The sequence below is a fragment of the Cygnus atratus genome, chromosome 5, assembly GCF_013377495.2.
Source record: "Cygnus atratus isolate AKBS03 ecotype Queensland, Australia chromosome 5, CAtr_DNAZoo_HiC_assembly, whole genome shotgun sequence".
In the NCBI taxonomy this organism is placed as follows: domain Eukaryota; kingdom Metazoa; phylum Chordata; class Aves; order Anseriformes; family Anatidae; genus Cygnus; species Cygnus atratus.
Window position 1 is genome coordinate 60,929,025 of NC_066366.1, and position 27,636 is coordinate 60,956,660.

Sequence of the window (27,636 nt, forward strand, 5' to 3'; positions counted from 1 at the left end):
CTTTGAGGATTAATCCCTGCGACTGCATCAAGTCCACAGCAAAACCTGCTTTGGCTCCAGTCCATGAGAACATGCTCCTGTAGTATCCAAACCCAGGAAAAGGGGAGCTCACAAACCAAATTCTCACTTTCTGTTTTTTCTGTATTTCTTCCACCAGCATTGGATCTGGTGTCTTAAGTAGGCCAGCGCCAGGTGAAGTTGTTCTTTCCTGTGCAGAGGGGCAGAGTGCGGAGGACGAGCCCGCGGGTTTCCTAGGGATGCACACCCGTGGTGCAGCCTCGTGCCTCCATAAGATGACCAGGGAAGGCTTTAGAAGCAATCCTGCGAAATAAGTAGGCAATACTGCCAGCTACCCTATACACAGTAACAGAAGAGAGTCTGGGGGCTGGAAACATTTTGAAAGAAACGTCAGAAAACCTTTGAATTTCAAGTTTCAGAAACTCAGAGCTTAAGGAAATTTAAAATTACCTAGGAATAATTTACCAAAGAAAACTTTGTTACAATGATCGTTCTTTCAATACCAGGACAGGTTGAAAAGTAAAACTTTGCAAAGCTCAAACAGCAGTGGAAGAGGGATGAAGCTGGCAAAAGATATTTTAAAAGATAATTTAAAATGTTTTTCCAAACCTTTGATATAAGTTTTATTCCCGTTGTTTGGAAGAACTTACTTAGCTTGTGAGCAAAGACCAGGAGAAGTCCCTTCCAAGACCTGTGAAGGAAGAAGGATTTCTTTCTGTAGGTCTCAAAACGTTACCGGGATTTTGATGCTGGCAAAGTTTTCGGAGTGCACGTCTTCCGGAGGACTTTCCAAGAATGCATAGCTTACTGCAAAACGATCTCACTAAGAACTACAGAAGTCCCGTTGAGAGATACAAAAGCTATTTCCACATGGAGAAAGGCAAAACATCGATGTTTTACATTTTAATAAATGCATTTCTTGTATACTTCAGTAAGGCGTATAGGATTGAGTATACAGCAGACATCAACGCGGTCTCTTAAGAGGGAGCAGAGCACATAGTAACCTCTTTATGTAGATGCACTGTACATATTCCATTTGTTAACTTATACATGAAACTGTTCAAGTCATTGTTGGTTCATTGATAGTCCAGAGATTGCCAGCTTTTCAATTTTCACTTCAATAAAACAAAAAAACCCCAAGGAGAACACTTTCTCTTTTTAATCATAGCCAGTCCTGTTTTCTGTAATGAAGAACTTCTTTTCCTAACCCCAAGAGAGCAATTCTTTGAATGTCACTTTCAGACAGCGAGATAAAAATCTCTGCATTTTGCAGAAAAGGACTCTGCCTGCCATTTGCGGCTTGAACCACTTTCCGATTTATTTACTTTTTTTGAGGCAGTTTACATTTGCAGGCTGGCCCAGCTCACTCCTTCCCAACCAGTCTGAGAGCTGCAAAAATGCGCTCTGTGCCAGCCACGAGACAGACGTCGGACCTAAGGCCACCTAAAGTCTTCTGGATCAAGTCTGTGCAAAAAAAAACCTGCAAGTCACACTTTCCGGCAAATTCTGTTGTGAAACAGCGGCACCAGCCAGGGGTGGTGTGAGCCCTTAATTAGGCAAGGACAGCTTTGCACACCTGAAACTGTTCGGGAAAGCTGCAGGATTTGCAGATCAGCATGCAGCTGAGTGGAGAGGACAGTGGAGGAGGAAGGCCACTCTTAATTTGGCTGAAGAGTGGCTGGCTTTCTTCTTAATATAATTAGCTCCTCCAGCAGGCCCTCGTGCTTTGACTCAAGGAGGCTGAAGCACACTTAGCTCAATTCAGCAATGACACACCAACTGCTTCCATCAGACGCATCAAACTCAGAGGGTTCGTTTGTTTGTTCTTCCCAATATTAAAGGCTAATTCTGGTGGAGACTAAGAGCCTTTTCCAGCACAGCCATCCCTTGGGAGGGAGCCGTGGCAACGTGAGAGCACTCAATTAGTTGTCTGCTCTAAATTACTCACGGCGAGGAGCGTGGTCATGTGGACAGGCGGTGTATTTTCAAAGACCTACCTGGGAGGGTTTGCGTGGCTAAGAGTTTTGTCCCCTCCTTGATGATACCAGCAATAATTTGAGCTTTGCGTACAGCTCTTACCTTCACAAAGCTGCTCAGCCACCTACTTTTTCAGACTTCGTCTTTACTGGTATTTTACACCTGGCAGTTCCTAATGGAGCTCATCTGCTGCTTCAGTTTTTGTTTGCATCTTACTACAGACTGCTACAAGGAAGTAGAAAGCTGTTCCTGTTAAGCTGCCACATTACATCTCTAGGCACTACCTCCTCTTCATCAGTTTTCCCCGCTCTCCAGGCACCTTGAAAGAAGTGCTCACTTCAGCAAAAATGATTTTTTCCTGCTTTAGCATTTTTTTCATGTTCTAAACACCCTCAAGGCACTAACTAGTGAAAAGAAAATGTCTATCAGAAGGTTCACAAAAGCAATTTGGATGGTTTTTGTTGTTTGTCGCCTTTTGGATTCAGGATTTTGATTGTTGGAGAATTTCATAGGTGGTATTTAAATCTGTATTTCCGAATTTGAGAACCCTGATCCAATGGGAGGTGTCCCTGCCCATAGCAAGGCATTGGAACCAGATGTGCTTTAAGGTCCCTCCCAACCCAAACCATCCTGTGATTCTGTGAATTATGAGTTCCAGCAACCTGCAAGGCAATGGGAAAAGCTCAGGTAATCATTCATTCTCCATTCCTCCTTAAAATGAACTAATTTAACAAAAATCTGAATCTGTGAGGTTCCCCCAAACACCTCAGGAACCTTAAAATATCTGAAAAATTATTAAAAACTGTCCAGTGAATTCTTGTTTCTACTCAGATCTTTTCAGACCAGGAAAATCTCTCATTTCCTACTCTTAGTTACTAAAAATCCCAGAATCATCAACCTACGGCCCGTAGGTAGCACAAGCATACACAGAAAAGCATGCAGCAACCTGCCCTCGAGCTTTGGCAGAGGACTGCCTAGGCCATAAATCACAAATTGGATTTGACCTTTTTCCTATTTTATGTAGCTGAAGAAAGATCAATAAGGATTGCTGGCAGGGAGACAGGGGGGATGTTTCTTCTCCTTAGCTATGTTTTCTAAACAATAACAGATGTGTTCAGCGAAGTCAGAAAGCAAATGTACTTCAGCAATGGATCAAAATAACTGCAATACTAGCAAGGTGTAAGAACTGGTGCCATTTAATGAGGCACGTTTTAGGGAAATCCCATTAGAAAGCACTCAGTTTGTAATGGGGTATCGCTGACATCTCTCTGACTGCACAGGTACAAAGACCTCCAGGCAGCAAAATGCAGAGAAAACTCCAGTTACCTCCAGGGCATTTTTCCTGGCACTGTATTAGAGCAAAGGATTAGGACTGAGCGTAAAAGCCACTTGTCCTACAGGGTCCCAGCTCTAAAGTCTGCATATCGAGAGCCTTTTCACCCTCTAAGGCCTGCTGTGGTAGCATCACTCAGTCCTACACTGGCACCCCAGCTCATGCCGAGGGCCCATCCCCTCCAGTCTCATACATCCAACATTGATATAAAACAGGAGCACGGGAACAGCTGCCACAACAAAACGTCTTGGGAAAAGGAAGAACGGGGCAAGTGTACTTGCTGACAATTCAGCGCTCTCTTGGCTGTCAAGGCTTTTCAGCTCTGGAAATTTCCTGAGCCTGACAGAGTTTGTCTCCACAGCACCTTTCCCCTCATCTCTCTTTCAAGTACTTGGGAAAAAAAGTCTCCGTGATCCACAGAAACCGCAGGCATCCACGAGCTCCTTTGAAGAGAGCTCACAGAGACTTCAGTGGAGGGGACTGTCCTCCTGCGGAGGACATCAAGTTGAAGAGATCAATACCTCATCTGTTCTAAGCCCCTTTGAATTTTGCTCTTTTTTACCTTGCCCTTGAGCCTTACAACGAAGAGCAATAACCAAGAGTAAGTCACAGCTCTGCCTTCCCCATGGGGAGCCAGACAGCAAGAAAAGGTGAGAAGCCTCGGCTTCCTTACCAAAAATTCATGCCCACACCAGAAGCATTTCCCTTTTCCCTGTACGAGTCGTAGTTTGGGATCCCTCTGCACTGTATTTTTAAGGAAATCACAGATTTTAAAAGTGCACATGGTTGGGCAACACAAAAAACACTCATTCCTAAAAATATCACCAAACCAGTCTTGCCTGAGCTAGCTGTGAGAAAAATACTTCTTGTAACTTTTGCATTCAAAGAAATGTTAGGTCTCTCCAAATCTATTTTAGCCCGCATGTACTAACCAGATACGCTAGAGCTATAAATACACTACAGTGCAAGACAGCAAAATAATTTGACCTGCTTCTTGCACAGAGTTCACGACGTGGAGGAATTTGAAGAGGAAAGAGTTGAAGTTCTGACCAGGTAAAAAGCTATATGCAAAACCCAGCATCTGATTCCTGATGTTCATTTGCATAAACAGTTCCTAATTGTTGGGACAAATGGAAAGAAACGTAAAAAGCAGTAAGATGCCTGTGGAGGCTTAGTTCCTAACAAACTAGTATTCTGGTAGCCTGGTTGTAAGGAATCAGAAAAGCTGCTGCAAGAACAAGAAACTTGGAGCTGCTTCCAGCAGAAGTTGTCTGCGGCTGGTCGCAGGAGGCGTGCAGGTGACCGAGACAAAGCTGAACACACACAGCACAGGCTGCTGAGAAACTGGGAAGTTTCAGGAGCCTAAATGCAACTGCAGAGGGAATAAAGCATAGAAGATCTTCAAAACTGAGCTTGTTCTCATCTTTGCAAGGGCTGCAAGGAGTTCCCAACTCCTGCTTGTTACAACAATTAATAATACCCCCCCTTATCTCCCAGGAAAAGCCCAGACTGACTACATTAGTCCTAACTTAATACACATGGAAAAAGGCTCCATCTCAGTTCAGCTGTGAAACTGAAGTTCACATAAATACCATTCAAGACGCTTCTAGCAGAGGCATGGAAATTAAAAATCAAATAGTGATATAAAAAATGTTTACAATTTTCTTGTAAAACTTTTTTTTGACCATTTCTCTGTTAGGAATAAGTGTGTGCACATATTTGTAGACAAAGCAAAACAATTAGCAGAACATTTCTATTCAAAAGGAAATAGATAAACAACTTAACCATTTATTTGACTGCATTGTATTTAGACAGCTTGTACATTTCATAACCCCACTGTTTTTGTTCTCATCAAAAAGGATAAAGGGACAGAAGAATATAATCCACTCAAAACAGCAGTCCAGTATTTTGAGATACACTTGATATTTCCATAGATGCCCATTGATACCTGAATTCCAATATAGGTTGTAATGGTTATACAAGACCTGAAAGTTTTGTTTTCTGTTTCAAACATAGCACTCAGTTTTAGCAATGTCTTCTGGTGCCCTGAAAAAGTTTGCGGTGTACTATGCAATGCCAATTAGACTATGCCTGCTTTTCTTAAAGGTGATGAACCTGATCATTTTCTTAAAAAATAAAAACAAAAAAGAATAAAAACAACAAGAAAAATAAAAACAACAATATAAAGCAAACATCCATACTGACATGTCAGCCAATAGCAATATTTGGGCAAAGTCAAACACAAATGATCAACTCTTTAGTAAGATTTGTCAATGCAAAAGGTGAGGGGGAAGAAGACTCTGTTTTAGCAATAGACACGAGAAATAAACAACTTTTCATTGCTAGATTTGTTGTGAAAACCCATTTCCATCCCTTTGCAATTCATAACTTCCCACTTGATAACCAATTTCAAGCAACACAGAGAATAAATCTGTTCCTTTTAATATAAACCAACGCATACAGCTTCAGTATCTTCTGTAGTGAACTGCGTGTTACACAGCAGCAATACCAGAACCTTTCAGGCAATATGCTCTTTGAAAAGAAACGTGCACCTATTTTGCGCAGCATTTTCAAAAACGGCATGGCGAGAATGACTTCTTACAACACACAAACAGAATTGTATTTGAAGTTTGCTCAGACGTCAAGTTTTTTTTGGCAGTGCCTTCCCAAAAAGTGATTTAAGCTAACTTTCAAGCCTGCTTTTCAATCTCAAGACACCCACAGCTTAAATATTAACCTATAGGAAACTTGCCTGTCTGGCTTTTCGGTTTTTAAACATCAGCAGACACACAAGATAGCCTGGTTTGCAGTTTGTGATACAAGCCCAGCAGCTGCTAACAAGGCACGAAGCTTCTCTTATCTGTCTCCTCAGTTCAAGCAAGCCAGAGCAGCCACTATTTCCCAGACAACTGGAAGACGGTTGAGAGAAGTCTGTTTCTATTGATTTAGCATTCCCAACAATTAAAGTCTTAACTATGTCTGAAACCTCGTGAAGAAGTGCTCAGAACGGCTGGCAAACCTGAGGGATCAGGCAAATGCAAACAGAAGGCTTTACTCTGAACTCCAGCATGTAAGACACTCCAGTTTATAACGCTTTGATTCAGGCACCATTTTAAACATGAGTTTTCTTTATTGAGGGGAAAAAGCCCCCTCAAAAACACAAATAGCATCTACGAGCGGAAAACTCAGAAGGGGCAACTTCCATTAAAAGTCTTTATTTTCAAATACAACTCATAATTTGTACATGGTAAGAAATGCCCATCACCATGTGCAATTGGTCTATGCAAAATAAGGCTTTCCTTTAAATCCAGTTTTCCTGCACAGGGATCTTTTCCAAATGGTACTGGAGGTAGGGGTTTTATTGTTTTTGTTTTTAATAGTACAGTAATTAGCAAAGTGACCATGATTCAAACCAAACTCTTTAAAAAAAGAAATGTAGTAAGGCAAATCTGAAGAGTACGCTCAACTGCAGAAGAGCGGGTTCACTGAGCTCATCCTTTTTTCCACAGATTACATAGGTTCTTCCACAAGCCAACTAATAGCTTTTTTCAAAGTGGAAAAAACCAACCCACAAATAAACCAAATAAACAGAAAACAAAACAAAAAAACCCCAACTGATTCATAGAACTGGGCTATATAATCACGCTGAACAAGAAAGCCTAGACATTGTAATTACTGAACAAATTGATGGGTATTGGTAAAACCTATGTAAAGCCAGAGAGAGAGAGGGGATGGGAGAGGGAGGAGTGGGGGGGGGGATAGAAAAAGAGAAATCTCTTCCCCACTGCTTTGATTTTGGAAGGAAAAAAAATCCCCCAATAATTTAGCTCATGTAAGTTTAGAGAAAATGAGAGCAGCTAAAAATGGATACAATACACCTTGAAATTTATTTCCAAGACCAAGAACCAAAGATTGAAGCATTTTAGAACACTGAAGCAAAGCAAACTGAATCTGGATAAAAAAAAAAAATTGTTCCAACTATTTTAAAATAGATGTTTTTCAGAGCTTCTAGCGATAATTTTGATTAAATAAAATCATACCAATTTACATTAATTTTCTATATCTTCTTTTAAAAGTCCCTCACTCTTTTAAAGAAAAAAGTGCATCCAAAACCAGCAGAGATTTACTGGCAACATCAGGTTCTGTTTTAGCAGCTACTCAAGGTTTTCAAAATAGCTTACACTTCTTGCTATAAGAAAAGAAGGGCCTTCCAAACCCTTGTTTGGGAGAAGTATCCAAATTATAAAAATCTGAAATAATTTATTATCAAATCCAGAATTTAAATAAAAGCAGAATTTTTCTTGCAAAGACAATTGAAGAAAGTAAAAGAATAAAAGCATGCACTCCAAACTTAGAGGTGAAGACAAATATACTTATCTATACAGGCACTGGCAGACGCAATTTAATTGTTACTGTTACTCATTGTAACACACACCCCACCCTACAATACATTTTTTCATTCACTAATCACTGAGGTACCAATATTTAAGAATGGAAAATTCAATATTGAAAAATAAAACCTAAAATTGAAGCCTTTTTCCAGAAAACTATGGCAATTTTTTGTATGAAATGTTAGTATACTTATAGAATTTTACAATCTACATTGGCTTTTTGCTGGAACCAAAAGTCGTGTTCCACATACAGGTTCTTTGATAAAATGTTCACTGTGTATGTAATACAGTCAGTAGACTTGCAAATGAACGAACATATCTTGGCTATCAACTGGCACATCTTGCTGGTACCAAAAGAACTCGAAGTTTGAAACAATCGGCTTTAATTCTGAACAAATGCGCCATGCCAAAGTGCAACAAATATGTGCGACACTCAAATGAGACACTGACAGATAAGAGCTGCATGGGAATTACTAAGTCCACCTGCAAAGCAATTTTGTACAAATTGCATTGCATGCAAAGGACAACTCTGCGCTGTTGGGACGTCAGTTGCTTGATGTGATGGTTTCTTTTAACGCAGCCATAGTTTAAGACGCAGTGCATCAACTCCATTTAAATAGTATCTGAACAGCCTCTTGTCTCGCACAAAACCAAGGTTTTCATAAAGTTTCAAAGCAGACTTATTTGTGATTTCTGTTTCCAATACAACCTTTAAGAAGAAAAAAGAAAAGTACATCATGTTAGAAAGCAGTCACATTATGTTGCTACTGAACAAATTTCAACGTTTTTATTTAAAGGTACACTTAAAAGCAGTCAGCAGAATCATTTTTTTCTTGTCCTTATTTATACAGGCAACCCTCCTCAATCTTCACAGGCAACCCTCCTCAATCTTCACATTTAAAAGAACACAGCAGTTAATCAACAATACCAGTTGTAAGCAAGTTTCATTCCTATCAAGATTGTAGTTGTTTGTTGTAAATACTGTATCAAATCATTACCTAAAAGCTATGGTTAAAAAAATAGTAGCACTGAACATCTAAGGCTCCAAAACATGCACTGAATGAACAACTGAACTTGACACACATTAGGTTTTGTCGTTCAGTATCTTCCACCTCTAATTCAATAGCTTTAGACCCACATACAAACTCCTCCATTCTGTGACAAGCTGTCACACCAATGTTTGTAGCGTGTATTTGTGCTCAACACAAGAATCCCAGACTGAAACCAGAGTGCACACACCACACAGGTCCCAGACTCACAAGGCTCTGTTCAGGGCTTCTTGGGTGCCTCACACCAAAACCTCACAGCTGAAGGGCATGCAAGAGGTTATGGACAGCAAAGGTGGTGCAAGATAGACCTGCCCTGGAAGTAATCAATTCTAGTGAGCAAGTCAAGGGCATATAATTGTATTTCAAGTACTGCATCAGTTTCAGAAGATTAAAAGTCTTGGCCTTTATTGTTCTCAACTAGCCTGGCAAAGTGCGGGAAGAAAGAGCAGCTTTTTTTTCCCCGTTTTCTTTTTTTGTCCTCTATGATGGTAACACCCCAGTTCCAGGAAGACCTGTCATCAATAGCTCAGAACAAACCCAAGTGCAGTCCAAGTTAAGCAAGGACTGAAAATTGTCCCAGCAGCCTCAAGTACAAGCAAAAAAAAAAAAAATTACAAAAGCATTAACAAGAAGTTAAACTGCTGAAGCACGTCCCTCTGAATGGTTTTCCTTTTCTCCAAATGCAGTGAACAGACCTTTGACATATCTGGTAAGCTGTGCACCCATTCCAAACAGTGAAAAAAAAAAAAAAAAAATCTTGCCTCTTCACTGTTGTCCAACTCAACTATTTAAGGATTCTATTGGTAAGGATGGATCCTGGTTGCCCAAGAACACATGCAGAACCAACAAGCTGACAAGACTACCTGCAATCCCATGGCCATGCACATTCACTTATTAAACAAGAGCTGACGGGCACTGTAGAAAGATCATGTAATGAATATACAGCCTAAGCAATTTACGCAGCGAGCCAGCGATCAGTGTCGGTATAAGCCCACTAACAGCTCCATCCAAACCAGCATCTAATATCCACCGTTCTGTGTAGTTAAAATTACATATGTAAAAATCTCACAGTCAAAAAAATAGCAATCTACCCCAACTACCTCACCTCCTCCCTTCTCTTCCAATAAAAAACAGGATATATATATATTATATTAAATATAATAATTGTATATAATAAATTATAATGTATATAATAAATTATAGTTTATATAATAAATAATTATGTAAATATTATAAATTAAATATATATATTTAAGCCTGTACTTGTACATCAGTTTAAGCCAGTCTTCCTTAAGGATTCTCACCCCCCTGCCTTCAGGCATGCATTTCTATTCCCCATCAGCCCTTCTGTCAGCTCACTAGGTTTCTTGCTGATCTACTTCATAAAGCAACCTGGTAGAAAAACTATTCTTTTTTCTCTCTGTTACATTTGCTTTCTGCACTCTGAGGAGCGGCTAAGTCAATATAAGAGAGGGAGGCTACTGCAGTTAGACTGGTCACCTGCAGTAAGGTTTGAAAATCCACTTAGTGTACACATTTGGCCATTACTTAATTTTCAAGCTTCTCTGACCACATCCCAACAGATAATTCCCTCTGTGCTTCTCAACACGTGAATGTTGAAAGAATAGTAAAGCTGGAGCTAACAACCCAATGAACAAAATACACCTGGAAGAAAATAAAACTTAGAAGTTTGTTTTTTCTAAACGGAAGAGTGACATTAATAGTCAGAGTTCTTAAGTTACAGCAGGACAGTCTGTCGTACCTGTACTCTTAAGAAGGGCTAATTCAATTCTTAGTCTTATGGGAAGAATTAGGAATTACATTTCTCTCGCTGGCAGCTGATGGAACAGTACTGTCAGATCTTGTGACTTGATAATTACTCTTAACAACTTTACTCTATTAAAAAGGATAACTTCCAAATTATAATCAATTATCAAAGTGCAGTATTTTTCCTTCAAATTAGAGCATTACGCCAACAGGAAATCTAACCCATTAAAATCCACAGTGCAGGAAACCATTATTTGAACTCTGCCTACAAATGACATTCACTCGCACAGAAGTTTAGTAATCTGGCAGAGCGATACAACATGTCTGTATTCAACTGCAAGCTTGCACACCTTGCAATGCTAAATGATTTCCACCACCACAGATCATTGAATTTAAGGGAGTGGCTAAATGTTGAAATTCAGGTTTGTTGGAACCCCAGTACTTGAGCGAATGCTCATCTTGAAAGCTAATGCAATAGACTTGTTCTGGTATTTCTAAGAAAGACTTATTAGCACATTGAAAAATAATCCCCTGACCTCAACATATCATGTTGATCTCACAAAGGGCTACAGACACGTTCCTGTATCTAGTAAGGAAACATGATTGTATTTTATACAGGTTTCATCAGCTTGATTCCGTGAAGGATCCTTTTCTTCCCATGTGAGATTTTCAATCAAGATCCAAATCTTCAATTGTTACCTTTATTTCTGGTCTACTTTGTCATACAAATGTGTCTGTTAAACCTTCTAATAACATATCATCATCTGCTCCTGTCAACCAGCAAAGATCTGATTTTCTGCACAAGTTGCAACTTTCTGAAGGCCGTTATTTTATCTTATTTCCAAAATTTCATAAACCTACAATTTTATCTCAACTCTCTTTAATTTTAACTCAATTTAGAAGCAAGGAATCTTTTACTGTAGTGAGAGTGGAATACTGTGTTGAATCTTTTACTGTAGTGAGAGTGGAATACTGTGTTTCTTGTTATTATGTTCTCATATCTAGTTTTTTCCTAAACTAAAGAAAAAAGGAGCTTTCTTGATTCAAGTTCAAACTTTGAGTGCACACGTTTAGAAACCAACTCATGGAATACAGTCAAATCGAATAAACAAATGAAGAAAATATCCTTTCAGCACTCAAAGAAGAAGCTGCTATTCTTACAAGTAAGTTTGGCATATTTTAAGATTCAAGTTATAGGTGCTTGTCCAGTGTCCTTCATCAGTTTAACTGTTTTAACATTTAAAGAGAGGTAAAACCCAAAATATAACATATAATGCAGTGAATGATCTGTAGATGAAGAAAAATTTAAGTTGTCAATGGTTTGATAATTTCATATAGGGTTATATAAAAATACATAGTTAATTTTAGAAGCATGGTTCTGAATTAAAATGACACTCTTAGTGGTGAAGTCAGAAAAATCTCACTTAAAAACACTAAAGTTTCATGGAAATTCTCGAAATAAGTCACAATTCCTTTTCACGTTCCACATTTTGCTGAAAAAGTTTTCAAGAAAGTTCCACTTACTAGAGCCTTACTTTGATTATTTAGCAGTTACATGGTGCTGAAATAATGCAGTATGAGGTGAATGAATCATCTGCAGATTACTTAGTCATTTGTTACAGATGGAAAATCTGCATACGACTCTCCCTTTCCTAATTTTGATTAAGGAATGCAGCAGTTCCATGTAACAGTCTTAAGGAGCACAACTTTTGAAAGTTGCTTGTCAGTAAAAGCCGAGCAAACGTACAAAAGGCAGCCAGATGCTCAACTTGCTGGAGTTTGCACGCACTTTCCTTTTTACAGTAGAAGAAAAATCTCTTCAAAAGTTCTGAGATGGGAGAAAACTATTCACCTGCACCCGATTTATTTTAGTAGTTCCCATTTTCTATGTAATGAGCCCAATAAAATTATTCTAAATCATTGTGACTTAATGGAAACTCAGCCCATTATACACCTGAAAATCTAATATACTCCAAATATTAGAATTCTTTAACAGAAAATGTTTTGAGAAGGTCACCAAGGTAAAAAATAAAAAATAAAAGAGAAAAGAAAAAGCAAAAATCAACTACCACCAAAAAGAGAAAAGAAAACCCCAAAATCAACCAACACCACAACAACAAACAGAACAAAACCCAAACAAAGATCCCTAAGTATTGTAGTGTTATATGCAGACACTCCAGCCCAAAGCACGCTGTTCAGTACTTTCTTCAGGCTTGAAGGCCACTTCTGGTTGAACCACCCACCCCAACATCAGACCACTTCTCTCTTTCTGTTGCATTAGGCCATGACCACCTCTGCCTCTCCACACAGATCCCATCCCAGCCAATTCACCTCTTCACTTCTTCACCCTACAATTTCCTCAAGCCAGGAAACAGCCACTGGCTGGAAGGATATTGCCTCTCAGCTTTGAAGCATGCAATATAGCATCAACGACCTGCTAGGCAGAAGCTGGCACTGTGAACCACTTGCTCCACAGGCCTGCCTTTGTTTTATTCCCACTGAATTAGCTTATGGGAAAAAAAAAGTCTTTGATCACTACAATATTGTGACAAACTTTGAAATGCCAGGACAGCACTAGTGATTTTTCAAGATTTTCATCTCTGGTGTTGTAAAAATCCTTTACTTTTCAAGACTCAACATTACAGACTGTTGTGGTATCAATTTATGGTACTTTGAAAAGTATTATATTGAAATAAAAATTTACCAGATTATATGCCACAAATTACCATCATATTACATACCACAATTTGGAATTTTTCAATGACACCCACGTGTGCATGCTCCTGGTTTTAATTGTTTTCCAAGCAAGTTTCAGAAGAGAGTCTTTTTGAATTTCAGTTCACCTTACATCAAGCAGCAGCATCTTTGGATTTTCATCATGCTTTTGATTTTATTAAGGGATGTAGAAAAATATCCCAAGAGCAGCAGAGATAATTAAACTATTTACACACTTCACAAAGACAAGCTACTGTGATGCACTGCTTCAGGTTTGATCAGTCAGGCATCAATGAGATGGCCAGAAACTGTTCTCCCCAGCAACTGCTGCAGAAAGCAGCGAGGGAAGTTTCTCAGCTCTGTCAGAGAGCTTTAAATAACAGGTGGCTAATTAGATCTTTCAAACCTTGGTCGAGACTGAAAATTTCTCAGCAATCCACCACATAGGAGAAGTAAACATCGTTATTATTGTACCATATATACCTGGAAGAAACCTACACTTGCTGCCAAAGAAAAGAAGAAAAACATGAAGACATTTTCTATTTTGCTGTAGATAACCTATACATGAAAAAGAACGGTATAAACATATCGTATTACTTCGGGCACGCCTCTGCAGACTGGTATAGTAGGAAGTCAGAAATACACTCTGCTTGTGTTCCCTGCTGCCTGGACATGAGTTCCCATTTCAAAGTTTTGTGCCAGCTTAAAACTGAGCTGACACAAAAGCCCCCAAGAAGCAGGGCATAACTGGTTCTGAACCACCACCCCCCAAACACGCAGTTTCCAAACTGGAACTGAAACTTGCCTGCACCCATCCAGCACACACTTCAAGGAGCTGGAATTGTAGTGCATTCGATTACAGAGGGACAGCACTGGCCTCTGAAAAACGACCTACAAATTTAGTACAAAGCATTTATGCAGCACCATAGATGAAAATCTATGACTAAGACTTAATGAGGTCTTACTGCAGAGCAGCCTGCAATCCCTATCACATTTATTTCATTTTTACAATGACAAAAAGCAGTAAGAAGGGCTCTGGGATTAATATTAGATCAGGAGAGGATCAAATACACAGGGGAGATCATTGTATGTATACGTGCAAGATAGTCCAATTTAGAAATGAAGTTACAGGAGAAGTAATACACACATACTCCTAAATAATATGGGGAGTATTGAAAATCTGGTGGCCTGCACAGAAATACACAGCTCTGCTACGCTCTAACAGCAGTAGGCAATTCACTTCGTGTCTCTGCATCTCAATTCTCCCAATGTGACACGAACACTGATATCGTACTTCTTTATTTTTTATTTTTTAAATCTTGGGAACTTAGCGATGGCAAATGAATGCGTGACCGCTGTGGAAAGCGATGGAAAAGAACAAACAAAAAGCTTTCCTTGAATAGTTCAAGGTCGCAAGCAGTAAAACAGATTAGACCAAAGCATATTACATATGATACAAGCATCACGACAAAACAAAGTACTTAAATCATTGCAGAACTATCAAACTGCACTACAATGCTTGAATACAACAGGAATGGTAGAAAAAAATGACACCAGAAAACAGAGGCATAAGGGGATCTGATGGGAGGAATAAATAACTCAAACAAGTCGTTGACTGAAAGCAGAACATATAAAAGAATACTGCAAAAGGTGTAACGCAACATGTGGAAAAGTTAACAGAGTACGTGCCAGAAGTCTTGTAAGAAAAATTGTAATTTTGCATAAAAAAACTTCATCAGGACAATCAGGGGAGCAGTTGAAAGGAGATAACAGAGAGATCAAAGGATCATTAACTATGACACGCCGAAAAGACACAGCGTTCAGGTATCAGGAACAAGCGAACAATTGCATTGTAGCAAGCAGATGAAAGTTAAAGGGACAGATAACTGGATTAAGGAGAATGGATGTAGGGAGAGTTCCTCACAAATTAAACAGGGCACATAAAGATAGTTGCTTCATTTATGCAAAAGAGAGAGACAGAGAGGGACAGAGGGATTGTAATCTCGTAAAAGGAAAGACTAATAATATATAGGCCAGGGAAAGTTTGACAGTGATTCAGTCACTTTCCTTGAAGCATTCACCGACATGCTGAATCACTTGAGCTGTTAGTGCTTTGTAACATGGTTTAAGCATTGTCAGAATAACAATGATGACTTGCTGTGATAAAACTACATTCTGCAATATTACAGCATGTACTGTTCCAGTATCTTTGTATATTCTGAAAGCATGGAAGTATGACGACAACATACAAGTTACACTGGTCAACAGCACCTTAAACTAGAATCTTTAGAGGAAAACGTGCCTGCAACTAAAGGCTGAGGCAACTTCCCAGAGTAAAACAGAACCCAAAACTCTGTATTTGAGAACTTCAGACAAATTTAGAAAGCCCTTCTATTTGTGCCATATGTTTTTGGAGGTTATTTTTACTTCTATTATGAAAGAAAGAGCTTCTTGCTAACCCACCTCCCACCTAAAAACAAAACTCAAACAAAACAAAAAAAGAAATGAATCCACATATGGAGAATACAAGCCGTTCACATTATGAAAGTTTTTGATTATAAAGTCTTACCTCATCACAATCTCCTTCAACCATAGCATAAATAGCTTTCTTAACCAAGTTTGTACCTGAAATACAGATTTCAATAAGTGTCAGAGTTGCAATGCAAAAGATGCCAGCTTATATACAACTACTGTGTGCTACCTACATGGCATGACTCCTGGGGAAATCAGGGAGGAAAGAATGCAACAAAAACTTGCAGTCAAGTTGCAGTCTCAAGTTTGAACATTAAAATTATCCCTAAAGTTATCCAGAGACCCAGCTTGAGTGCAAAAGTCTTCTAGCACAAGGATATTAGAAACAGGCTTCAATGTTTAACATAGTGTTATATATAGCCTTCCAAGATGTGATTCATTCCCTTTTGCTGCATTTAAAGTCAAAATCTTCTGGCACGTACTTGAAGGACATTCATCTTCCAAGGGAATTTCCTCTTACTAAAACAAATACTTCTATTAGCAACAGAACTTATGAAACCACTTTTCTTGTGGCTCACTCCCATTTGGATTTGCTAGTATCTAATAATATGGTTGAAGCCCATCCCTTCCCTTCAGTCAAGCATTAATTTAATTCTGTATCATTTTTCATCTATTTCACAACAGTTCTACAACTGTAATATCCCTACCTGTCTGTAGAATTGGGGTGAAATTGAAAGTTGATTTCAAAGTTATTAGTGGAAAAAACTGCTGTTCAATGAAATTGTATAAATCTCACTTCCATAAGAAAGCTAAGGAAAAGGAAAAACAGAAACCCAAGGAATCTAGAGATTGCTTTAAAGTATTCTCAAAGCTTTAATCAATTAAGACTTTCATTGAACATACGACAAAACTTTACTGCATATAAAACATCTTCAGATTAACAGCATAATTTATGAGAAAGAGCAACATGATAAATGCAGGGAAAAAGTTAACATTTATATAATGCTAAAGTAAGCAAAACGTTAAATATAAATTCTATTTATATAACTGTAAAACGATGATCTGACTAAAGCAGGAGAAAAATCTTGCAGAAATCTTCATAAGAACAGCATTAGTTCTTATTTACTTATGAATCCTAGCACCTGCAATGAAATTATGGCAGGCTCCTTCATGACTCAGCTAAAAAGAAAGGAGAGAATGATTTCTCTGTATCCTCTTCCCTCTGCTCCACTACAGAAACCACCAACAGCTTCTGAATTGCACTGAAATAACAAAGAAATCACATATGCTAAAACAGTCATGATAATACTTAATGTTTCAAGGTTTTTAAAGGTTTTTGTGTTTTGGTTTTTTAAGAGGAGAATAAACACAATGGTATTAATCTGTAACTTGTTCCCATATTCCTCCGTAGTAAGTAATTTTCTGTCTTTAATCAGAGCATGAGCTGTTAGTGAGAATGGGTGGTAAAGCACATTTCTGGCCTTTAAAGCTGACATCTACATTTTAAATTAAAAATATGTTACAAGGTGTAATTTCACGATACCAAACTAAAAAGAATGGAATTCCATAAGAACAGTTCTTTAATCAACCAAGCTAGGATAACCAGTGTCTGCAGGAAAGTCCCTTCCATTAGGGCAAAACTGACCCGTGGGGGAGGACAAGCTCCCTGCCAGGAGAGCTTTCTTTCATCATGCAATTGCCAACAAAACAGCTCCTCATTTTGGTCGTGCAGGTAGTAATGCACAACTATTTTTCTTCGAGTATTAGTGCATACTTCAAGCATTAGCTATATACATTATCCCCAGTGGGCAATATATATGTAATTGATATGGGAAAGCCACGGGATAAATTCACTAAAAAAAAACCCACACCTGAACACAATAAAGACATACAATGATGAGAGCACATAAAAACGCAAAGCAATTTCTGCAGTTGTTATTTGATAACGGTAATTTGCAGAGGTAAGGGGCTGCTGACTGAGTTTCTTTTTTAGCTTCATATCCCAGATGCTAATCTCACAGGGCACGGGCATTTCAGGTTATTTCAACAGAATGAAAAAAGATAGCAGGGAGCTTGTGTGGATAAGTAAAGCAGGGATGACAACAAACCACCACATCTAGAGGCTTAGTTCTGCTTCAATCTTTACAGCGCCTACGTTTACCCCAACAAACTATAGGATTTAAGTAGAAAACAACAAAAAAAGGCTATTCTTACCAATTCCTTTTCTTCTGTATTTGGAATCCACTGCTAACATGGCTATATAACCTCTGCGGAACATCTTTTTGTGCATATCCAGCTTGCAGACGATGGCACCTACACACTCTTCCCCTACCATGGCCTTAAAGACAAACATATAGGTATGCATTCTCAGTTCGTGATCTGCAGTGCTACCAGAAAAAGTAAACCAGTGCATTTAAAATGAAACAGCCACACTAAATTTGCTTGTACAAAGGTATAAAAAAATAAACACCATCTCCAAAAGTACAAATAAAATTAAAGGTCTCTTATTTCTACATTACACTCAGATAAAATCACAGTCTATTAACAGCCAATGAATTGTCTGGGAAAGAATCATAGTATTATTCCATCAATTCTACCAGCAAGATCATATGTGATAGAAAAGGGTAGAAAAAAAAGAAAAAGACCAGGTTGAAGCATAAATCATCCTTTAACGTGGGTTGCCACAGAGAAAAAAAAAAAAGTCCTTTCCTGTTTTACAGTGATCCGAATTTTCATGCGCAAGGGCTGGGCAGATAACGTGCTTAATTTTTATCTGGTGTTGATGTCAAGGCCATAATGGATCAGAGAAAAAATGTCTTTGTGCTTAATCTTTAGAAACCGTCATTTTCAGTCATATGACATCCAAGGAACAAACAAACAAAAAAGCATACAGTTAATTTCACACATTTTAACCGTTCAGAGATTTCATTCATTAAGAGCTGACAGTTAATCCCAATGGTATTGTCACAAAAAATGTGGTCGAGACACAATTATTTTGAAATATTAAGAAAAACAAACAAACAAACAAGATACCTAACCCCTCCCCAAACACTTATCAAGCCACTTGCACAGCCACTGCGTTTACAAAAAATTTACCATGAAATACACTGAGAAAGAGCATAAGAATAACTAAGTCATATGGTAACCGAAGGATTAGGCAGCATTAATGACATTATAACCTGCAGCAGTAAAGCGAATAATGCTGCAGAGCAGGATAGCATCCAAAGGGAGTATGAATTACTATATATTCAGGGAAACATTGACAGAGAGAAAAAAGCAGCTCCAGACCATGTGCATGGGTGTATAAACTGATACGCAGAATTTTGAGACCTGTATCTGCAGGGGGAAGCAGCCTTCAGCTCCAGCGTGGCTCCCAAACCAGGAGTACAGCACATGATTGGCACAAGCATGTGCTGGCACAAGAGCCCCTGGATAATCCAAATTCACAACACTCCACTAAGTCAAACAAAAAGGACCCGCCCGAGCCAGTATCACCAGACCTCCTGTGAACCCAGCTCCTCTGAAGGCCATGGTATGGACTCCACAGCCTTCAGCCGCCTGAGCATTTCTGTAGCTTGTAGCACAAGGATCTACAGGCAGAAAATTCTTACACAGAGATCATATTGTAGGCACCGATCCACAGGGAGTTTGTACCCGAAGTATAATGTCCCCTAGCATCTCCATTTGAGCGGCGGGTTACTAACCAAGCCAGCTGCCGGCCAAAAGCCCCTACCAAAGGTAAAATGGAGCAGCCCCAAACGAACGGGCTGCAATTCCAAAGCACTATGATGCAGCACGAGCCTAACACCATTTCTAATATAGTTTCAGCTTGTCACGCAAACATAATTATTTCTAGAGTTTTTATTTGGCAGGAAGATACATTTTTCTAACAGTATCCAAGAACAACCCTGAACAATCTAAACAAGTGGTTTTTAAAACAACAAACAAAAACCGAAACATGATCTAAGTGGACTGAAATACACAGCCTCTAAGCAGTCTTTTGTTTGTTCTAAAACACAAGTTTATTTCATAGGAAAGAAAAGCTGTACTTATACTAAAACTGTGTATGCAAAGTGTCAGCTCAAGGCAAGTTTTGTATCTCGGCTCAGACCTGAGAAAACCAGGGAGTTAAATAAAGAGTATCATCAGACAGCCTGTTCATAACATTGCTATAATTATGCAGAGTACCTAGATGTAATCTTATACCTAGCTAAAAAAAAAAGACACCACAAACTAGCATGTTATAGTTATGCTTTGCCCTGAAGCGAACACGTGCAAATTGTTGATTGTAACAGTCCTAGGGAGAATTTTTAGATTTTCCCCCCCCCGCTCTTCAAAAGCAGTGACACATTGCAGCCTTGCTTTCCTTCTTGTTAGGGGCACTTTTCTTAAGAGCTATGTTCATTAAGGTGTATTTTAAAATCATTTTCAGTGATCAAAGAAGGAAATACCCACTGATTTCACCACCGTTGCCACAAAGTTGCATGAACTATCACCGTGTTGCCAGTTCCCAGAACACTTAAATCTCCTTCTCTGTCTTTAAGCAGGTAAATCTGCCAGTTAAGCTATGACTGGGGTGAGTGCCGCATTTCTACCTCAACTGGCGTTTTTGTTGCCTTTCCTCTCCTCTCTCCTTCTTTTCAACCGTATCTAAAGCTGAAAGTGAACCTAAAACGTGATGTAAAACTGCAATTTAACTCCTTGGGGAAGGTTAAACTGTGTATATGAAAAAAAATCAGACTGAAATAGGGAGGGGGGCAAGAAGAAAACTAGTTCCCATACAACATCTTTTATGAGAAAACAATCGTGGGCCAAATGAGAGTAATTCTAAGCTCAAAGGTTTCTACAAACAGAATTCAGCCCAAGTTACTATATTATAAGCCCCACAGAGTACTATAGGATTTACTTCAATCCTAAATTCTTAGCAAGATTAACATCCATGCATTCAAATCCCGTATTTGCATCAACTTTGTTCTTATAAGTCTGAATGTTTAAAACAAACTGGATGTTAATATCTTTGTACTGCAACCATGGAGTGCTAGAGTTAGCACAGAAATGTCTATAAAACAGCAGGAATGTTACCCCTCTCAAAATTAAACAATTGGCATTAATTCCTTGGCAAAGGTGGCATTAACTCTGTCAGGCACAGCCTGAGCATGCCTTTCACACGCAGAGCCCGCGATATTTGTTCCCATTTCAAGATTACACCAACCCGCTAGCCCCTAAAAGAGAAACACTTTGCGATTCAAATGCAGCAGAACCTGCACGGCTGCAGGTTCCTTTCACACACGCACCCAAATCCACCTCAGAGGATCACAGACACAGCTCTGCACGAATCCTTTGGCTTACATCTAGCGATCGTGTTACCGAACGCCATTAAGGGATGCATTTAGGCTAATGGTTTTAACCTAAAGTCCGGCAGTTCGGTCAGAGCTCTTTACAACACTGGGCAAATCACTAAGTCACTCTCCCTGCTTCCACTCTATGAAACTGGACCCGAGTAATTCCTTCCTGTGCAGGGCCGCTGCCAGAATAACTACACTGGCTGTCGTTAAATACCCATATGCTACAAGGACTGAGGTTTTCACAAAGCCTGTGAGAGCAAGAAGCAGCACGGCCAGCCGTGTCTCAAACCATGATCATTCCTAAGAGGAAACTGGCATCCAGTGGAGTTTGCAAATTGGGAATGGATATTACAAGATGTCTTCCCAGGTCTGCCATGAGGCCACTAAGACTTCCCGCGCTGTTTCCTGACTTTCCTGGTTCTTCCTTTATCCCCCAAGCTCTCTGCAACTGAAAAACAGCGATGGTGTCTCACAAGTCGTTAGTTTCAACATGAAGTACAGAGCCTCTCAAATAAAATCCAACTAAAAAAAAAAAGCAAAGTATTATTAGAAAACAGGATCTTAACTGCAGTCGTTTAGGATTTATAGCACATCTAAAACCGCATACATGGAATTAATCAGTTATTTCTAAAATTGTGAAAGTTTAAATTATAATTGCTGCTATAGCTACTGGCAAAGTTAAGAACCCAGTAAAAGCATGCATTTTCCAGACTCTTCTTAAAAGGCAGCTGAGCAGCGCAGCAAGTCTGCAGCGGTGAATTACAGGAGAGGTTACAACACTCAGTCAGAACCCTGCGTTTATTACGTCCTGTCTTATCCAAACTTTGGAACAGGGCAAGGTTTCCCAAGCTCACCTCTCCCACGCTGCAGTATTTTGAAAACAATTTTCTGCAATAGCTGATTTACCAGCTTTAAATGGAAGGTGTTTTAGAACTTTCACACTGCTAGGACCAGAATCTGCAAAACCACTTCAAAATGGAGCTACAACTTCAAAAATGCACTTACAACCAACACAGGAACAAAGCTGTAGCAATGCTTAAAAGCACTTGACGAGAACACCCGTCCTCTCCCACCTTTGATGGAGAAATGGTCATCACTGGTCAATTGAAGAAAAACTGGACAGAGCTCCTGGGAATAGATAAACCCCAAGCACTTAGAGGGCCCCCACACCTAGCACACGCTGCCAACCTGCTCTTGCAGAGACAGGAGAAATCCAAGCTTCAGCAGACAGCTGCAGCTTGGGGAGGAGGTTGTTAGCTTGCTACAGCTCGGTCAGATAACGCAGCCACGTAACATACCTGTACTATTTTTACCAAGTATTCTCAACGTGTTACCTCAAAAGTCAGGAGACAGTTACACGGACTAATTTGATGTTAAAATGAATGGGTTTCGAAGATTATCTTACTATCTCCAGTTCCCTTTAAAGTGGAATATGAATTTGGTTTTGAGCGTATAGTTAGGAAGCGGTTTGATACAGCAAAACCACGCTAGTGATTACTTAGGATTGGTCCCGTGCCTTCCCTCCAGCTGTGTATTCTCACCTCTTTCCTTGTGCCAACACCAGTGCTCGCATCATCCCGCTATGAATACGTTTGGAGTCCTAAACAGACAGAAACCTGACCCTAAGACACAACACACAAGCACACGCACAGACGTATGACTACATGGCTGGGGGTGAGGGCCAGCTTAGCTTCCCAAAGCAGATACACTCACGGGCTGGCACACAGGCAGGGCACAGGTAGCTGAAGAGAAAGAGAAAGCAGCAGCCTTGGACTGGTGCTAGCTGTTAGTGACAGCCCACCTTGGGAAGACCAAGCTGAAACTCAGCAAGCTTCAAGCCCACGAGATCACCACAGCAATAACGTTCCTAATGCCCCTGGAAAACTTCTGCACTGTCAGGTATCCAAGATGCTCGATAGCAGCGTTATAACATCTAAGGTTGCTCACCGAATACATCAGCGCCGGACAACTGCTGATCCTTTCAGGAAAGCACACATCCTGTCTTCAAATTTAAATGGAGTTAGTCTTTCCCCTCATCACCCTTTCTGAAAGTGCTGATGGTGAAATTCAGTAACTGAACCAACAGAAACCCTGCAGATATTTTTCTCTAATATGAACAAATTACAGTCTAACCCCTGTCCCCAGGAAAAACCTGAAGCCAGAAGGCTGTGAGGCCTTAAGGCATTAAAGACAAATGATTCTGTGGGATCAGGCACTGTGCTTCTGCTCACCATCCTGACACTGTTCTAGCTAATTGGAATATGCAGTTCCAGCTCAAGATAAATATTTTAAAGAGTTATTAGATAGAAGTAGTTCAGGAATCCATTAACTGCAGGAACAAATTTAATTTTATAGAACAGAAAGTCTTCAAGACAACCACTAAAAACCAAGCCTTAAAAACACTAAAATCACTCACAAAAACCCATCGAAATTGACTCAAGATACTGGAAGAGCTTCAGATTATTATGTATGTAAAACAATTTGCTAAGAGCTTTAGACACTTGCAGCCACATATTCTTCTCTACTGTTTTATGTGCTTCATACTGTTCCACCCTTCATAAAAGTGGCAAATCTGAGTAGAATTGGAGTTCAAATAAAGTTTTGTCGATTCTTCAAGACTATTAAAAGAAGTTGTCCCTAGAAAATAAGCTTAAGATGTTTTATTTTCCTTGAGTGAAACCTTGCTCTTTGAATGCATTCGTTAGAATATTAGAAATAATCTGGTTTAGTGCCCTGTCAAACTAATTTGCCCTTGCTCTTCTCCTAACAAAATTCTCAAATTACTCCCTGACAAAAAAAACCAAAGACCTGAAGTCTAAACAGATGCACGGTGAGCTAATATCCAACGCTGCCTTGGCAGCACCGACGATGCGCTTGATGCTGAAAGTACAGACACTTGCAGTTCACAAGCATTTCTTTTCAGTGTGAGGCAAATCAGTCACACACCGAGCTAGGTGTATGCTCAGCGCCTGAAAAATCACAGTTTTGCTGTGATCAGCATCCTTTTAACTCGCCGTGTAAAAGCAAACGTGACTTTGTATTGAAGAATGATTTCAAATATTTTCGCATTTTTGTTTTGTTCCAGATGACAACGCTTTGCTCAACTTCCTATAATCCTACTGTGTTCCCTCTTCAGGACGGCAAGAGGCACATTTCTGAAAATCCTCCCATGAATCATATAAATCCTGCTATAAATTACACTGGACCCTAAAACAAGAACATTCAGGAAGTTTAAGGCCAGATGGATTCCATTAGCTTCACCTCCTGTACTCATATCCTATTAAAATTTTACAGAGAACCTCTGAATTGAAGGGCGCCTTGGCTCTGGCTAAACCATCCCTTCCAGAGAGGTGTCCAACCTTGATTAAAAGATCAAGAGAGAAGAATTCATCGTTTACTTTAGCGAGGAAGCGCCATACGCTCCCACAAACGTTCTGCTCTACAGACAAATTTTCCTACGAGGAAATCAAACACAGCTAAGCTCCCACTGTGCATATGTACCCCCCAGGCCAATTTAAGCTCACTTTCATACACCTGCGCATGAATTACTGTGCTGAAAGCATGCTTTTCTACCGAGACTCGGCTTCTAAAACTGTCCGGCTGTTGTTGAGCCATAAGAAGCGCTCTAAACGTTTAGAAAGACTGGGTAACAACTAAAGCAATCTTTATGGCTGTGCAGTAGGAGGAATAAACGTATTGTTAGTACAGCAAGACAACCCAAGTAAAATCGGAACTGCTGCACACACTATCACACTTGCAAGGAGCAATACAGTTGCAGCTGATCTTTTTAAAATAAGCAAATAGATCAAGAAGTCCACAAGACCTTAAACATTGTCTCCCCACATGTCAACGTTTATATGCCAGTCGTGCTGAGGGCAGTTTGAAAGCCATTGTGCAAGAATTACGAAGCGCTCATAAGACACTCGTGGACTAAGTACTTTCTTTTTTAAATAGAAACCTAGGAACTGAGACAGAATGACAAAATGAGCTACCAAAGGTCACAAAAGTCAATGTCAAAACCAAGATTAGAAGCCTTGAATTCCTGGATCCTAGCCCTGCGTTCAGAGCCTTTCCCCACCACTTAAAACATGTATTAATGAATACAGGACTTTTAAACACGGGCTTTACTTATACAGGCACAGGTGAGAAAAGGAGTTCAGCAGGGGTAAGTACTTCCAAAAGAGCTTGGTCTTTCCCCTCAGCCATAAAAAGAATAGCAGGAGCGTTCCCACAAACGTCAGCCCTTTAATCCTCTCCCCACCCCTGTCCCAAACCACTCCCAATTCCTGCCCTCCCTCCCCAGCACTTACCAAAAAGCAAAGCTGCGGCCAGTTGTGGATAAAATACCTATACGTGTAAATGGAGTAGGGTTCGGACAGATCTTTGGTGATCAGTCTCATGATATCGGGCATCTGCAGCTCTGACTCGTATCGGACGTATCGTATCGTTAGGTCCTCCTCGGGCTGAGAGTCCGTTCCCGAGCCTTTCAAACTGCAGGCTGCTGCTAAGGACCTAGAGAGTAGCAGCAGGGACTCCTCCTCCTCCCCTCCTTCATCCCCCTCCTCCTGCTCTTCCTCCTCCAAGCCAGTCCCTCCTGCCAGTCCATTGCGGGCTGCAGTCTTAGCAGCAGTCGGAGTTGTGGCAGCAGGCTGGCTCCTGTCCCCTGGTGCTGCTGCTGGGGGAGAAGGAGGAGGAGAGGGTGCAGTCCTTCCCTGGGGAGGGAGGTGGTTGCTAAGGGGGGACGAGCACGGTGCTGCGGCCGGAGGTGATGCCTGCTGCTGCTGCTGTCCGGAGCCCATTGTTTTGCTGGCTCGCTTGTTCTCCTGCCCCTCGGGGGCTGCCCCTGCCTCCGAGCCGAGGATCTTGCTCTTGAGGGAGGCCCGCAGGTGCCGCAGCTCGGGGCTGATGAGGCCGTTGAGCTGGTGGTTGTGGTGCGGGGGGTGGTGGTGGTGGTGGTGGAGGCGGTGCTGCTGCTGCTGCTGCTGCGGCCCCCCCTTGCCGCCGTCGCTGCCTCCTCCTCCTCGCTGCTGCTCCCGTCCGCCCGCGGGTCCCTCCTCTTCCTCCTCCTCTTCGGCCTCCTCGTCCTGGGCCCCGGCGCAGGCGGCGGCAGCGGCGGAGGTGGAAGAAGAGGAGGAGGAGGAGGAGGAAGCAGCCCCCCCTCCTCCTCCTCCTCCGGGGAAGGGGGAGAGCGTGTCCCCCTGCGGGGAGAGGACGCTGCTAGGCCCCGGCGGTACCTCGGCCATATCCTACGGGAGAGACCGACACAAACCCCCCGGGGAGGAGGGCGTCAGGCGACACGGGGCGACAGGCGGCGGCCTCACGGGCCTGGACGGAGGGGGGGGTAAGGGGGGTGGGGGGGGGGGGCGCGAACAAAGGCACAGCCGGTGCCCGGGCCCCGCCTCGCCGCCCCGCCGCCGCCTTTTCCCGTTGCCCCCACACCCCCCTGCCTCCTCCGGGGCCCTTCCCCGGTCCCTTAAGGGCCCCGGGGCGGCCTCCGCGGCCCCCCCCGCCCGCCGCCGCTCACCGCCGCTCCCCTCAGCGCCGCGGCTCCCACTCGCCGCTCATCCAGCCGCCGCCAAGCGCGGCCGCCGCTGCCGTAACCCGCGGCCGAGTTTCCTGTCAGCCTTTGCGACACTTCCTCCCTTGACGGCGCGGCCTGGCGACGGCGGGGCGGGCAGGCCTTAGCAACGGGGCCCGGGGGTTGAAGCGGGGTTAGGGCCGCGGGCCTGGGCCCGTAGGGCCCCATAGGGCTCCATAGGGCGCCATGGGGGGGGGGGCTGGTGTCGCCTCCTCGGGTCTGGTGTCGCCTCCAGGGGGTGTGGTGTCGCCTCCCGGGGGTCGCCGCCTGCCACCGCCGAGCCCTAGGCCGCTGCTGCCGGCCCCGCTCTGTGAATCCCCCAGCAGTTTTGGGTGGCGGCGCCCCTGCCCTCACAGCACCCCCGGGGCTGCCCCTCGGCCCCCTTCGTGTCCCCGCACATGTTCACGTCGCTGTTGGCACCTTGGTTTGTTTTTCTCTTCACCCGGATCCTGGCCAGGCACAGGTGCTGCCCAGAAGGGTGCCAGCAGTGGTGCTCAGCCTAGGGATGGCCGCCTGCGGTATTTCGGTGAGGCTTTTGTACGGATCAGAGTGCAGGAGCTGTTGCTCTGCCTTCCAAAAGCAGCGTGAGGGGTGTCGTTCCTCACCCAGGACAGGCAAAGGCAGGCCTCGGACTGCAAGGAAGTTGTTCGACTGATAACAGTGGAAACTGCAAAGGTGACAGAAGTAAACTTGTAGTCCTAAACTGGGAAAAGAAAAAAGAAAAAAAAAAAAACAACCAAACAACCAAAAAACCTTGTTAAAGTTAAAAAAAAAAAAACTTATTAAAAGACCTTCATATGAATTCCGACTCTGTGTACTTATTGGTGGGGAGCACTGGGCATAAACCTACAGACAACAATCTCAAGTGATCCCATTTCTCTATTACTCTTTTCCATTACATAATCCACGTTTTAAGAACATGCCACCAGATCTCACAGCAACAGACAAGTCCTTTAAATGGGAAGTTTTCTATTAAAACACACACATAGCC

The 27,636-nt window shown here is 41.6% G+C and overlaps 1 protein-coding gene across 1 annotated transcript; it reads right to left on the reverse strand.

The window, feature by feature from the left end:
• Window positions 1-5,001: 5,001 nt before the first annotated feature.
• NAA30 (N-alpha-acetyltransferase 30, NatC catalytic subunit) lies at window positions 5,002-26,692 on the reverse strand. The gene is made up of 5 exons (XM_035551331.2): window positions 26,592-26,692; window positions 25,378-26,313; window positions 17,937-18,060; window positions 15,820-15,875; window positions 5,002-8,428 (listed from the first exon to the last, which is right to left on the reverse strand). The coding sequence occupies exons 2-5, from the start codon at window positions 26,308-26,310 to the stop codon at window positions 8,291-8,293; spliced, it is 1,251 nt and encodes a 416-aa protein (XP_035407224.1). The 5' UTR covers window positions 26,311-26,313; window positions 26,592-26,692; the 3' UTR covers window positions 5,002-8,290.
• Window positions 26,693-27,636: the final 944 nt, after the last annotated feature.